The sequence below is a fragment of the Oppia nitens genome, unplaced genomic scaffold (assembly GCF_028296485.1).
Source record: "Oppia nitens isolate AA-2021 unplaced genomic scaffold, nextdenovo-longstitch-racon4-pilon3 scaffold1_pilon_pilon_pilon, whole genome shotgun sequence".
Taxonomy (NCBI): domain Eukaryota; kingdom Metazoa; phylum Arthropoda; class Arachnida; order Sarcoptiformes; family Oppiidae; genus Oppia; species Oppia nitens.
In genome coordinates, this window is record NW_026533199.1 from 7,567,216 (window position 1) to 7,583,208 (window position 15,993).

The window sequence follows — 15,993 nt, forward strand, 5'->3', positions numbered from 1 at the left end:
GTTTCATTTCATAACATTGTTTTATATTTATAAACTCATTTGCGTTTCTATACAAAATAATAACATAAATTAAAAATATAAACATTTGAAATAATCAAAACAACTATTTGAAAAAAAATTAATTATCATTTGAAATAATCAAATGTCAATGAAAAAAATAACTTATAATTCAAGTCATAAATAATTTAAAAAGACTATTAAGTGTATATCAACCGATCGCTGCTTATAAAACAATTATCATTATTATAATTGTTATAATTATGCAATAAATTAGATTTTAATTCAAATTGAGAACATTTGTTTCCATTTAAAGCACTGGTGTTGTGATTATCGACTGTAACACCATTAGGACTGTCGACTGCAGAATTGTTAGGCAAATCATTATTTGAATTTGTATTTCGTGTCGACTCAGTCGTCATATTGTCAGAAGAATTGCTTGAATTTGAATCAGAATTTGCTGACATTTGTCTGTCATTAGTATCACTACTTTCAGATTGGTTTTCATCTGCAGGAGCCGGTGGTTCGGGTGGAGGTTGTGGTGTGTGTTGTCTGACTGTAGCCTCTATAGTAATGGGTTGGACTTCACTTAGTATATGAGGCAACTCATAGGTGTGGAAAAAGTAAATCATTGAGTGTTGAATAAAGAGCCAAGAAGTTAGAAGTGCTAGTCCTGAGTATTGGCCATTGAATCGGTAATCATAAGCGTAAAAAGCAAAGTGATATAAATAGAAGAATTTCAGCCAATGTCGTCGTGTGAGTGCCGTATGTGAGCACATGGCGTCAAACTGGTCGGCCAACCAAACAATTAGTATAACATAGAAAGCGGTTGTCGTGTCATTAAAAAACTCAGACATAATTGCTTCCATACCTTTAGCAACAAATAATGCAAATTTTAATTAAAGACAAGGTTAAGGTTAATTATTATTGTCTGATAAATATAAAATTAATAAACTTTATATTATAATTAACCACTAATATTATAATAAATTAATTTTATCATCACTTAATATTAGTCATTAAAAAATACTTAAAAAACCAAATTAATTATACATTAGTCTTAATTAATAGTAATATAGATCTATAATAATAAAAATGCATGAACAGACTCAGGGAAATACTAATTAATTAAATAAATTTTAAAAAAATGAAAATCAATTGCTTACCGACGAGCGCCAGAATAACCGTCAGGAGAGGAGCGGCCGGAAAGGTTTGGTATGAAAGATGCATATTTGACTCGAGAGTATGCATGAGCTGAGCTACAAATACAAACACCTGGTGATGACTGTACCGCAATAGCATCGATATGGACAGTGTGAAGACGAGCATAATAAATGCGGCCGCAATATATGATGCTCTGGTCATCCATATGTTGACAAACCGGTAGTGTTCACCGGTTATGACATTTCGCACATATCCTTTGTTGTTCTCCTTTTCAGCCAAATTCTTGAGACTACCCATCAGTATATCGTCATATCCCAAAAAGTTTGATAGTAGTGTACGTGAAAGTACATCACCAAAGCATCGGTTGTCGCGCGGATCAAGTGTGACCACTTTAATGGGTATTTTGAGCCTTTGTCGAGCACGTGCTGATAACCGTAAGAAGCCGTACTCCAATGAATACTCTATTATGTAGCTCTCGTGTGGCCAAACTTTTATCGGTAAATTTAAAATAAATTAAATTATAAATATCTAAAACATATATAAATGCAAATCCTAATTACCTGCCCGTGCAATCATCTGTAAGTGCGATACCTTTTCCTTGAGTGGTTGAGGATAGCCATTGTTTTCGTTATAATTGTTGATATGATTGCTGTAATCAATCAAATCTTTAACACCGAGTGAACTAATATTAGAGTAATAGTAGACATCGTTTGAGTCAACGGAAGTCGTGTCTACATCCGAGTCGGACTCTGCAGTGTTTACATCGATAAATGACTTCATTTTATATCTTTTAGTATCGATAACATTGTCGACATCACCATTCAATTTGAACTTATCGTCACTGATGCTCAACTCGAGATCAATTGTCGAGTTTTTGGGGCCGTTGTTGTCAACAATATTATTATTATTGTTTATAGTGTTCAACGATTCATCATCGACTACAATGTCGTCGTGCGGATCGTTCAGTATTTGAACCCGAAGTATGCCATCGCGCGGCCACTCGTTATTGATGTGATCCAAACAGTTTATCGGTGTCCGGATAAACGACACGTGTAGATGACATAAAACAAAGAGTGATAGCAATGCCGTCAATAGTACGGACCACTCTATCAGTCTGCGGACAGTGTGTGGCACTGCAAGAGCATAGATGACGGCTATCTTGAAGAACAACACACGAAACAGTCGACTCCTGATCCGCAACAGAGATACATCTGTGGCCTCTTCGTTGTTGTTGTTATTGTTATTTATGTTAATATTGTTGATATTGATGGCAATGTTGGGCTGTCGACCGTTGACCACATTGACCGCGTCGTGTCCATTGCCCACAACTATGCGGATAATTCGGGGAAAAGCGTTGGCCATTAGGTGTTGACCAACGAGTCGCGGCAGTGGCATATCAGGTCACGGATCAACTAATTTGGTTACACATACACTGTTACCGCCCGAAGTCATCCAAAATTATCACCAATTGGTTCACTAATCGCCAGTTAATGTCATCCAACAAATGACTGGTCAATCAATTGGCAATCAATGGTGTGGTATGTCTTGTGTGACCACTAATGATGTCAACTCGTGTCCAATCAAATCAATTACAATAAAACAGTTAATCAACTGATCGTTAAATTAAACGCCATTTAAAAGTCATCCAAAAAAATGTTAACAAAACAAACCATACGTTTAAACATATGAATGAATACACACTGTATTACACAGTATTGCAGTCAATGCTATAATATGTACTGTATTTCAATGTTATGCTATGATTCACTCAATCACATGATTTCCAATTGGATTGCATTTACATTATATTGGATTTACTGTACTATTTGTATGTATAATACTGTTTCGTGTAATTTACTGTAGTTTTCAAAAACTTAAAATACAAATAATCGGAATATTATTTTCATAAATGATAAATATTTTACAAATTGATAAATATTTATTAGTTAAATGTTGATATTTAGTGTTAATTTTTTTAATAAATTTGTAAAATATTGTACATCACTGTACAGTACTGTTCAATAAAAATGATTTTAATTGATATAATGCTATTTATGAACAATCCATAACTTATATAATATTAATATTTTAGCGCTTTATTTGAAACGTTATTATAATTCATAAATAAATAATTTTAATAAATTAAATCTATAATTATTTATTTTTAGTAATTAACATAAATTATATTAAATTTATTCAAATTTCTATCAAAATTTATCCACAAAAAAACATTCATTATTATTATATACAATGTCATATACATTACAATGTATTAATTAGTATAGGTATAAATATATAAAAATAATTAATCTAAAAATCTATAAGTTTTAACAAAATTAATTTTAAAAATACAATTAGAAGTTAATTATTTAAAAAATAGTGAATAATATTAATAATTACTAATAGTGTGTATAATTAAGTTAAAATTGATGACTATTTAGCACAACGTGCCGATCCTTTGCTAATTTGAATGCATTGATTGTTAAATTTGTTGTTACAGTCATATATGGGACGGGAATAGTTGATTGTCGATTCACACCAATAGATCACATTTGGTAGACATTGACTATATGTATAGCACAGATTGGTGGCCGCATTGTTCAATGTATTACCGCAATAACGGCCACCCGTTTGGTTACAGCATAGACACCCATTGAATCCAATTGATCCGTAACTTACAAATACAGGTATTAATACCAATAGTAGTATTGATGGTATTATTAAATATTTTCTAAACATTGTTGTTAAAAACTAATTATCACTTTTTAGTTTGTTTTTTTAATTAAAATAAATAAATAATTATATTGCTTTTTATATAATATTATAAATCTAGTGATGTGAAATTAAGTGCAATTTATTATTTTAATTAAAATATTCAAATGAAAATTTGTAAAATTCAGATAATTTTCAGAATTTATAATTTTATTATAACAACGTTTAACAATAATATAATACAAATTTGATGCAAATATTATAATCTTATTTTATTATTTTTACCAACTGAATTTAAAATAATGAAAATAAATATTTGATAATTAAAAAACATTAGATATTTTTCAAAATTATTGAAGTTATGTACATAAATGACAAAATCATAAATTAGATTCAAAATTGGGTTTTTATAATAAAATTAAATATAACTTTATTTAAATTTAAGTAATAGGATTATATCTTGCTAATATTAGATTCAACATTCAACAAAGTTATAATTATTATCAATTGATACCATCAATTGAATTTATTTTATTGTCATTAAATATTACTGATTTTTTCAAAATTTTTAGTTATTTACATCCTTATAAATGTGATATATTTTATAAAAATGTGCCATTATTTTAACAACTATTAACATAATTATTTTTTTTTAAACAACTATTAACACTTGTCATCAAGATTTTGGAAAATTTTTAATGTATATAAACTTTATATTATAATTTATGGAGTGTTGAAAAAAAATAAAATTGTGATAAATTCATTGCCATAGATTAAAATTATCAAATTTTTTTAATTATAGCTTTATTTATCCTTATCCATGATTAATTGTATAAAATAATATTATATTATACAATGCTTGAACACTTGTTAATTTTAATGCCATCATTTATTATAGTATTATTACTGTAATTATTTAGTAACAAAATATGAGTTTAAAATTATTTTTTTAATAATTGAATATATTATTTATTAATAAAATACTTTAAATATTTATTAATTATTATATAATATTTAATATAAATAGATTTTGATTTTTATTAACTATGATATTATATATCATATATACAACAGTTATGTCGACAGTCTAGTGATATCTTTAAAAGTATTGAACAAATATTTGATTGCTTTGTGTAAATAAAATGATCGATAGATTGTATAAATAAGTGAAGTGCAGTCTCTTGTTGTCAAATACTATGTATTCAATTGAGTCAATCATTAAAAACATTATTGCTTTTCATATATTGACTTAATTTATTAGACACATATTTCTCAGTTAATAGTTTCTTAAAAAACAATACAATTTATTTTAAAATCTTTTATTATATTTTTAAAAATTTTATTAATCTGTTGTTATACTATGTTTACATTTTATAATTTTTTATGATTTAAGTAATAGTTAGACAGACATAATATTTTAAAGTATCTAATCTATAGATTTTATAAAAAAATTTACCAAACAGACACTTACTATTTTTTGTATTTTACTTATTATAAGTGAACTACTGTACATGTACTACTGTACTACTGTACTGTATATCATAGTTTATGTTAAAATATCAATTGACCCAAAAATAGCTAAAATCTCAGTTCAATTGTAAATCTCATTGGAAGCCATTATATCCTATAATGATATTATCATAAAAGTTATGGCAAAAAGAAATTTTTTATATGTCATAAACTATATAAGATATTGTATACCCAGTGGTCATGTAATGAAGTTATGCTTATATTAAAAGTTTTGTCTCTCAAAAACTACTGTTTCACAAATCATAGCCTATTTTGATGACAAACTCGTTATATAAAATAAAGCTTGAAATACTTTTCGTATAAATTCTTGATTAGTTGTATATATAATACATGTGAGCGCATGTCTATCCCAATATACCTACCGATTCCTATCCTATTCCTAATATTCTGTTCATTCTCTTGTTATCATTGTTTTGAATAATAACAACATTATAATGCAATACATTCATCACTTATGTAATTATAAGTTTTGTTTCATTTATAACAAATATATTTAAAACTTTTATTTCATATTAAAATATCAATAATTTTTTAGAAAATAACAATTTTTATTTTAAAAAGTTTCTTTAATTTATAAAAAAAAGTCAATGCGGATAATTAATTGTTTTCCGTCTATTTATTGTCTGAAATAATTTTAATGTAAGTTACTATTAAATTATTATAATCTAAATTTTATTATATCTAAGATTTATTTTTTTCTTTAGTTTATATTAATATTTTAAACAACATTATTATATCATTAGACTATTGTACAATGAAATTATTTATAAATCATACAACAAAAAAACTATTTTTTGAATTATATTACTGATATATATATATAAATATAAAGATATTTGCATATTTGTATGATCACACCTGTCACTAAATATGTAAAACGCATAAAACATTTTAAATGTCTAAAAAGTAACAAACAAAACAAACAAAATCATTGTAAAACACAAAAATCATTTGTTATCATAAAAATTTATTCAAAAATTGAGCTGATTTTTTGGAAACATTACTAATAATATTAGAAAAAAACATTACAATTCTTGCGATTCTTTATATAACACGAGAAAAAATCAAGTGATATATCACTGTCTCAGTTACTAACATTATATTATACACTATATATATATATATATATATATATATATATATATTCATAAAAATATTATAGGAATAGTCTGTATGACAAACATTAAATATTATACACAAACATTTTATTTGTTGCAACAAAACGGCATAATATAATATTAGTGTACTACTATATAAATAATATAACTGTATATGAATAGACAAAAAAAGTGACTCACAAAAAAAACATATAACAATTCAAATGACTTTTTTGTTTACGTAACAGTTAACATACACATACACACACACACACACACACACACACATACATACATACAATACAATACATACAAACGTACACCACATCTGTATTAACAACAGAATATTCTGTGTGTTTGTAGTCTATGTTTAAGATCAAGAAATTTCAAATTACAATATATTTTTATAGTCTTCGAGCTGTCAATTATGTGGAACTCATATATTGTACTAATCATCAAATGGACTGCAATTATTTGCTTAATAAAAGGTTAGCTTAATTTTACTTTTACTTTTTTATTTAGTTTTTTTTTGTTTCGCTACTACTTTTATACTGTCATTGATCTAAAAAAAACTAACAAAATAGACAACATAACTATGATAATATGTAGAGCAATGTACAGTACTATACTGTAGTTAAATTATATGTAATTCATAATAATCATTGTTAACTTTTATACATTTTTTTATTTATTATATTATATTATACTGTATTATTGATATACAACTACACTGTACTGTACTGTATATTGTATTTATTGAAAATAATATCTATTGTATTAAACCAATATAAGCAATACTTTTATAGAAAATAGCTTTTACTTAAAGTTCTTTATGTTTAAGTTTTTGTGTTATGACTGAAAAAATCTATTTTTGTTTAAAAATAATTTGAAAATTTTCTATTTATCAACATTACAAAAACCAAACAATATTTCAAAGACGATAATACGTTTAAAAGATTTAAAATAGTAACTAAAAACAATAATAATAAAATTTACTGTATTTTAAATTATTTATACAGTTTATTTTTAAAACAAATATTTGCACCAAATCTGTGATTATAAATGTTAGTTGACTCTGATAACTTTGCTAAATAAACAAAAAAAATAAAAACTTTTAAAAAATATTTTTATTGATAAAGTTTATACTGTATAAACATATTATAATTATTATATGAAAATACACTTATGAATTTAATAATAACTATTTCTATATAGTTTAGTATATATACTGTAATAAAAATATTTAAAATATTTTGGAACATTAAAATTTTTATTGTATAGATATAATTTAATTATTAAAATTATGATTATAATTAAAAAATACAAATTAATTCTTATCATATTTAGGAATTTATTTCAAAATAAATATTTAAATTGAAATGAATATAAAGTTAAAAATCAATATAAACACACCGTATATATAGTAAAAATAATACAGAATATCATACATTAAATCAGTAAAATATTTTTTATATTTCTAGTTTATATCATATACTGTAAGCATATACTATATGCTTATATTACGTAAAAATATAGTAAATTGTTTTTTATATTTTTATTATTTCAAAAATGATTATATGGTTTCCCATAATTTTTGGCAATTTTCTATTTAAACGCTAGTATATCGCATTAAATAGTTTTATTTTTGATTGGAAATTGTTTTTATTGTTTTACGTTATGTGAAATCAAATATACATTTATTTTATGTACAAAACATTTAGTGAACAAAATCTAAACGACATTATAACTCAGTCAAACACTGTTAGGAAATCATATAAATACTTATGAAGTTTAATAATATTTATACTGAAAAAACATAATCTTTTGATTAAAGTTTAAAAAACTTATTATTTTTCTAAAAAAACTAAAATACACTCAAAAAGATATACACTTTTATTTTTTACTGATACCTTATTTTTGTGTTGTGTTTTATATATGATTTAGTTTTGCCTCTTATTTATATATAAAGTATATACAGTATATATAAAAGTAATAACTAAAATACAGTTATATATGACTGGTCTCTCAGTCAATGGTACATACATTTGTATTGTAGGAGTGTTTGACTCCTTTTTTGAAAAATGACTTTCAATTCCATTATTCCCTTTATTTTTTGGGTTTTAATAATAAATCTTTTATAGGTTTTGAACCAATACAGAGAAATAAATAATAACAACAAACACTGTGTGTAAAATAATAAAAATATAGTAAAACTAAAATTTAAAAAATAAAAAGCTTTTGAATTAAATGTATGAAAAACATACTAAAAGCTAAAAAATAAGTGAAAGTTAAGGTAAACAGAGAGAAGTTTCAGATTTGTGTAAACTTTTTTAAAACGAATAAAAAGATCATTTGATTCTATAATACTGTATATATATATACAATCTATTGAATTAGTTTTATAATAATTTTATATTTTATTGATTTGAAATTTGCAACTTAGTTAAAAAACAATTATACAGTATATCAGATTATAAATTAAAAATAATTTGTAATAGAAATTTTAATTTAAAAATATAATGTATGTTTAGTTATATTTTAAAAATATAACTCAAATATACAAATATTTCTGATCAATAAGTTGTGCTAAATATACAGATTGATTGGTTATACCATAGAATAAGCCGATGTTATAGTCAGTCAATTGACAAACATTTGCTTATCTCATAAATACAGTTAACTGTAATATAATGTGATTTGCATTCAATTAATTTGCTGTTGTGTTGCAAATGAAATCTTAAGACTCACTCACTTTTACAGCAAATGATATTTAAACGAAAAGCTTAGAAATATATATATTATATTATGAAATGAGTATTACTGCTATTTAATGTTATATTACTTTTAATGGCAGTATAAAAGAGGTGAACAACTGAGGGTCTACTTTAAGATTAGTTTTTTTTGGTACAACTGATTGAGCAAAACTTTTTTGACTACAAAGAGGCGGTCATTAGTTGCTAATCATTAGACATTTGGACAGTTGACTATTGACTCGACAAAAAAGAGACTGAATTTGCATCAAAACTTGTTTTCTAATGAATATACAAAACGATTACTAAATATACAATTGGGATATATTTTAAATAAAGTCAAGTATGCATTACTTATGTATAGTTAAAAATGTTATTTTATAAAATTAAGGTATCATTTAATTTTATTATCTAATATATAATATTTTTTAATATTTATGTACTTATTTTAAATAATATATATTTGATATATTTTTAGTTTATATTAAGTAATTTTAAAAATACCTAAAAATATTTAATTATTTATACGATATAAATTATAAATTATATACTTGTATTCTATATAATAAAATTCTAGTAAAATTCTATAAATATTTGTTTACTTGAATTTTTCATTTTTATAATAATTTATATTATTGACATATTTGGTAATTATTATTATTTAAAATATGATAATTAATAAAAGGTTTGGCAATGAAAGACAGGTCTCTAGACGTACAAAAGTTTGTGAAAAATGTTATTAATATTAATGTATAAATAATATAAACATTAGACATCATTGTCAATTAATTGTGTACTGTATATAACAAATTGTAATTAACATTAGTTAGTATAATAGCAACAATAAATTTTACAATAATTTATCAAATTTGTTGCATAAAACCTTTAGTTAATTAGAGCGCAAAACTGAATGAAATATTATATTAAATACATTAAGAATCAAATTTTTTGAAAAATTTTATTTCATTGCAAATTGCATTTATTAAAGTGTGAATTTATAGCTAATTTTTCACCCGTTTATTGTTTAGCCATAAATATACTTTCATTGTGTTGAATATGATTTACAATACCATTAACTTAATGATCACTACTAATAATAGTTGTATACTATTGTATAAATGATATATTTACAAAATGTATATTATTATTAATATACTGTATATAAATGTACAGTATACAATATAATATATTTATATACACAGTATATACTAAATATATAACTGAATTATACTGTATATGTGTGCACAATCATACTGTACTGTATAATATAAAGTGTATAAACTGTAAATGATTACTAGTTTAAGTAAGAGCACTAAATGACATAACTGTGCCATCGGTGGTAACGCTAATTATCATCAATCAAATTATTGTAATTTTATTACTAATAATTCAATTTTTTACAACAACATTAATTATGTACACCTTTAAAAATAATAATAATAAATATAAAAAATGATAATAGTAATATTAATTAAAATTAAAATATGTATTATATGCGTATAAATTGAAAACGCTTATTAATTATTTATTTATTAATAAGTATTTTATATAACGTAAGTTTTGTTTAATAATAATTTTTATAAAAAAAACAAATAATAATTACAGTATCAATCAATAATTAACTAAATTTCAATCTAATATTATTGATTAATAATCATTAAATATTAAAAACTCCCTGTTTTGTTAGTATTGTTAAATAAATATTTTAAATCTATTTTTACTAAATTTAACTAAAAGCATATTTTTTAGTATAAATTAATTTTTTGATATACAGTAAAGCTTATAATTTATGGCATGTTATATATTAACTAAACTTACAATTTATTATATGCCATCATATTTAATATTTACAATTTAGTAATTATGTAATAAACGTTATCTTTATTCAATTATTTGCTAAATAATTAATAATAAATCAAGTTTATTTTATTTTATTGAATATTAATTAATAAGTATAAAAATATTTATACTATAGAATCTACTTATTAAAAATGTCAATAATGACAATTAAACAAAAAATAATTTACTAAATATTTAATACAATTTACTCGAGTATTTGGTTTATAAGTTTTAATAAGATAACGACTAAAACACTCATCACATTAATGACTGCTAATTAAAGATCACTGGAAAAGTCAGACACAAAATAATTATCTATTGATTTGTACGCCTATTTCAATGAGATTTTGTGCTATAATTAGACTAATCTGTGCCTAAATTTTCTTATCTCTTATTCATTTATTTCATATATACAGTAATTATTCAAAAAGTTTATTATTAATATTATTATGTATGTATGTATAAAAAATAGACAAATGTTATTTTATTATTTTGATTATTACACAAAAAACAAGAACAATATAGATAAGAGATTTGAAAAGCTAACCCTATTATCAAATTAATATATAAAAATAAAATTGCTTTTATTAAAATAATGGTAGTGTAATGTTAGATTGTATAAAAGAAAGATTATAATCATTGATAATCAACATTAACTAATTATGACATATTAATTATATTAAAATAATATGAATGTTATTATTTTGAATATGAAATAAATAAAATACTGTAATATTAAAATTGAGTGGTTTTAAACTGTTTTAAAATGTTACTAATAAAATCTACAATTAAATTAACTAACTATTATTAAAATTTGAAAATAATTATAAAACAATAAAAATATTTTTTGTTGTTGATCTAAATTGATTATATAAATTAAAAATGCTGTATATAATTTTAAGTTGTTTAAAGTATTGTGTATTATATATGATAATATAAATACATAAAAAATTAATTAATGAAATGATACTTTGGTTTGACTGTGTGTATGTTTATGTGTTGTCAATAGGCATAACCTGTATTAAGTTGGTGTCCCTCAATGTTCCGCAACGGGTCCGGAAAGGCGGTGAAGTGGAGTTGTCGTGTTTGTATGACTTGGGAAACGCATCGCTGTATTCATTGAAATGGTTTTATCGTGAGTCGCATCGGGAGAGAGACGAACAGGAATTCTTTCGGTATACGCCTCGCGGAAAACCCGTCAAACAGGTCTTTCCATTGGACGGTATCAATGTTGACGTGAGTTTCCTCTATGCCTTCAATCCATATGACAATTAGCTTTTTTGAGATCATCTATAGTCCCGAAAAAAAACAATTTATTAATTGCACGAGAATTACATATAATTTATAGTAACAGTGATTACACTATAAAAATAAATAATATATATTTGAGTCAACTTTTATTAAATATAAATAACATATAAAACCAAAGCTTAATAATTGATGAGTATATCTGTTATATGTTTTAAGTTTGATTTTAACAATTGTTATTTATGTGTCCATCAGTTTTAGTTATAATTCACCAAAAAGAAAACCACAGAGATTTTTACACATTTGTAATAATTTATAGACAAATTATATTAATTTGAAATCTATCTCAAATTATCAATAATTATATTAAGCAAAATTGATATATATTTTATGAGATCATTAATATTTGATGATTGGAAAGTTATTAACATTAATAGTACGATATACATACATACATACTGTCGGTCGCACTCATAAGATCTAAACTCATTTGACCCAAACTTACTTGACCCAACTCATTTGATCCAAACTCATTTGACCCAACTCATTTGACCCAAACTTATTTGACCCAAACTTATTTGACCCAAATCACTTGACCCAAATCATTTGAGACAAATCATTTGACCCAACTCATTTGACCCAAATCACTTGATCTAAATCATTTAACCCAAACTTATTTGACCCAAATATTTATTATTTTATTTTTTCAAACTATAATTATATATAAATAATATAAAACTTAATAATTTTATTTAATTATATAAATAATATAATAATCTATTTAATCTATAAAATAATTTAGAACTTAATAATCTTAAGTTATTACATATTTATTTTTTAAAAAAAAAAAACCAGAAATATTTCCAATTATTAAGTTTGTATTATTTATATATAATTATATAGTTTGAAAAATAAAATAATAAATATTTGGGTTAAATAAGTTTGGGTCAAATGATTTGGGTAAAGTGATTTGGGTCAAATGAGTTGGGTCAAATGAGTTGGGTCAAGTGATTTGGGTCAAATGAGTTGGGTCAAATAAGTTTGGGTCAAGTGATTTGGGTCAAATAAGTTTGGGTCAAATGAGTTGGGTCAAATAAGTTTTGATCAAATGAGTTGGGTCAAATAAGTTTGGGTCAAATGAGTTTAGATCTTATGAACTAGACCCACATACTGTACATACATATGTAAAAATTTATTTGTTTTTTCTATAGCTAAACAAATCTGAAGGCGGAACTGTATTGATTAGTAGTATTAATATGAGAACCGGCGGTAACTACAAGTGCGAGGTTAGCGTCGAGGGAACCTTTCAGACGGTGGCCGCAGAAAAGCTAATGACTGTCGACCGTATGTCTCAATATTTTTTTGTTTAATATATTATTTATTAACTAATTATTGCTAATGCAGTCAGTATTTTAATGCTTTTAATATAGACGAACACAAAAATATTATAATATTTACGACATATAATAAAAATATTTTAATGAGAATAATAATTTTAATAATATTTTCTTTATTGTTCATAAATAGCTAACAGAGCCATATCTATGAAATCAAAGCAAATGTTGGACACAAATAAATTATTGGTAATCTTTGTGTGGATAGGGTATGCACAGCACCGTTGGCAGCAATTGGCACCAGTAGTGCATTCATCACTTTTTATTATTGCAATCATCACATTCTTTGTACAATATTTAGTACTGATATTCAAGACATCAATAATACAATTATTATTCAATGGATTATTCATTTACTTTGGCTATCAATCATTATATATTACATGAGAAATGTTTCTTCATATTAAATAAGTTTATATATAAATTAATTCTATAAAATAATAAATAATTCTCAATAATTAATGTAATTTTATTATAATAATAACAATTTTATGCATATATTAATTTTACAATTTTACAAAATATACATATTATTATATTCTAATATACATATTTTTTAACATTATGTAAATAAATTAAATATAATTATATGTTAACGTATATGCAATTTAAAAAATCGTTTATTTATAATAAAAATGTTTATCAAAAATATACAAATAATTATCATAAATTAAAATAAAATTTTTTGAAAATTATCTTAATTATAATAATAGATATAAAATGTATTTTTATGTAATTACTAGAATTAATTTAATGCAAAAGTTGATATAAGATATATATCTATGTTGTTATATAACTTTAGGAAATTCTGGACATAAATTCACGAGAGAATCCTTACAATTCAATCATATATGAGAATCATATAATCATTTATTATTATTATTATTATTATTATTATTATTATTATTATTATTATTATTATTATTATTATTTTTATTATTATTATTATTATTTCATATTTATATATACACTATTAGTTATATACTGTACAAGGTATGCAATAAGCTATGCATTGACAACAATAATAACAACAATAATAATATTGTTTTCATATGAGAATTAATATTAAAGACCAGAATATTCTGGTCTGCGGTCCATAACATGTAAGACCATAGGATTAGTCAAGTATTTGTGGTTAACGTGCAATGAATATAATACTTTGTACACAAAATCGCATACAATTTATGATAAAATCACAACCTTTTGGTAATTCTTTGTTGTTTTGTATGTTTGCGGTGAACAGCAAAAACAAGTACAGTATATACAACTATATATATTTTATATAATAAAAGTATAGTAAATATCGAAAGCAAACATTGTATCAATTGATATCAATGTTTATTGTTGTGTATTGAATACAACAACTGTATTATATTGATATATATATATATATATATATATATATACCGTGTATACAGTTTAGACTGTTTTTTCTTTACTGAGACAATGGTTTAATGTTTAAGACATGCTGTCGTCTTTGTCCTACAGTTTGTATCGTTTTTTTATTTTCATTGAATATAACTTTTTCGTTAAATAACGGGTTTGTCTGGTCGTCTCTCTCTCTCTCTCTCTCTCTCTCTCTCTCTCTCTCATCTCGCAAATATCACACATACATCACACGTCTTTATAAATGAATCGATAGTTAAATCTTAAGACAACGACATATACTGACTGTAAATTGTTTGAAACAAAAGGACAGAACAAGAGATTTATAAATAAAAAGAAGGAGTGATTTATCGACAAATGAAAGCTTAAAACGTAAAGCCATAAGACTTTGATGCCATTCAATGGATAAAGTCTTACAGCTATTTATTGAACATTTACTTTGCATTGTTTATTGTTTGTATAGGAAAAGGATAAATGAGAGTTAGAGAGAGAGAGAGAGAGAGAGAGAGCGGGTGAGTGAGTAAAGTGAGAGACATAGGGATAACCAAAATAAACGGAAACATTTTAAGGAAATGAAAAATTTCTCTCTCTTTTCATCACAAATATAGTTTATACAGATGTAATATATGCTATGTTTATAGATATATACAGTATATATATATATATATATATATGAGTATATACTTATCGTTATTTTTTAGATATTTATAAAACAGTGTTTTTCAATGTTGTTAGCGTTTTTCAATTCACTTAATGCTTGAATGAATTAATAGGAAATTGATATCAGATTTTGACTAAAGATCAGTCAATATATAACATTTTATTTTTTAAAAGTTAATTTTAAATAACTTTGCACTTTGTTATATTATACTATCG

The 15,993-nt window shown here is 23.8% G+C and overlaps 2 protein-coding genes across 2 annotated transcripts; one reads left to right on the forward strand and one right to left on the reverse strand.

Annotated features, from left to right (window-relative positions):
* Positions 1 to 160: 160 nt before the first annotated feature.
* Positions 161 to 2,911, reverse strand: LOC128952605 (membralin-like). The gene is made up of 3 exons (XM_054298021.1): positions 1,722 to 2,911; positions 1,164 to 1,649; positions 161 to 868 (listed from the first exon to the last, which is right to left on the reverse strand). The coding sequence occupies exons 1-3, from the start codon at positions 2,554 to 2,556 to the stop codon at positions 198 to 200; spliced, it is 1,992 nt and encodes a 663-aa protein (XP_054153996.1). The 5' UTR covers positions 2,557 to 2,911; the 3' UTR covers positions 161 to 197.
* Positions 2,912 to 6,927: 4,016 nt separating this feature from the next.
* Positions 6,928 to 14,549, forward strand: LOC128966490 (uncharacterized). Its single transcript, XM_054313339.1, has 5 exons — positions 6,928 to 6,988; positions 12,099 to 12,325; positions 13,549 to 13,681; positions 13,865 to 13,940; positions 14,534 to 14,549. Exons 1-5 carry the CDS (start codon positions 6,928 to 6,930, stop codon positions 14,547 to 14,549), a joined length of 513 nt encoding a protein of 170 aa, XP_054169314.1.
* Positions 14,550 to 15,993: the final 1,444 nt, after the last annotated feature.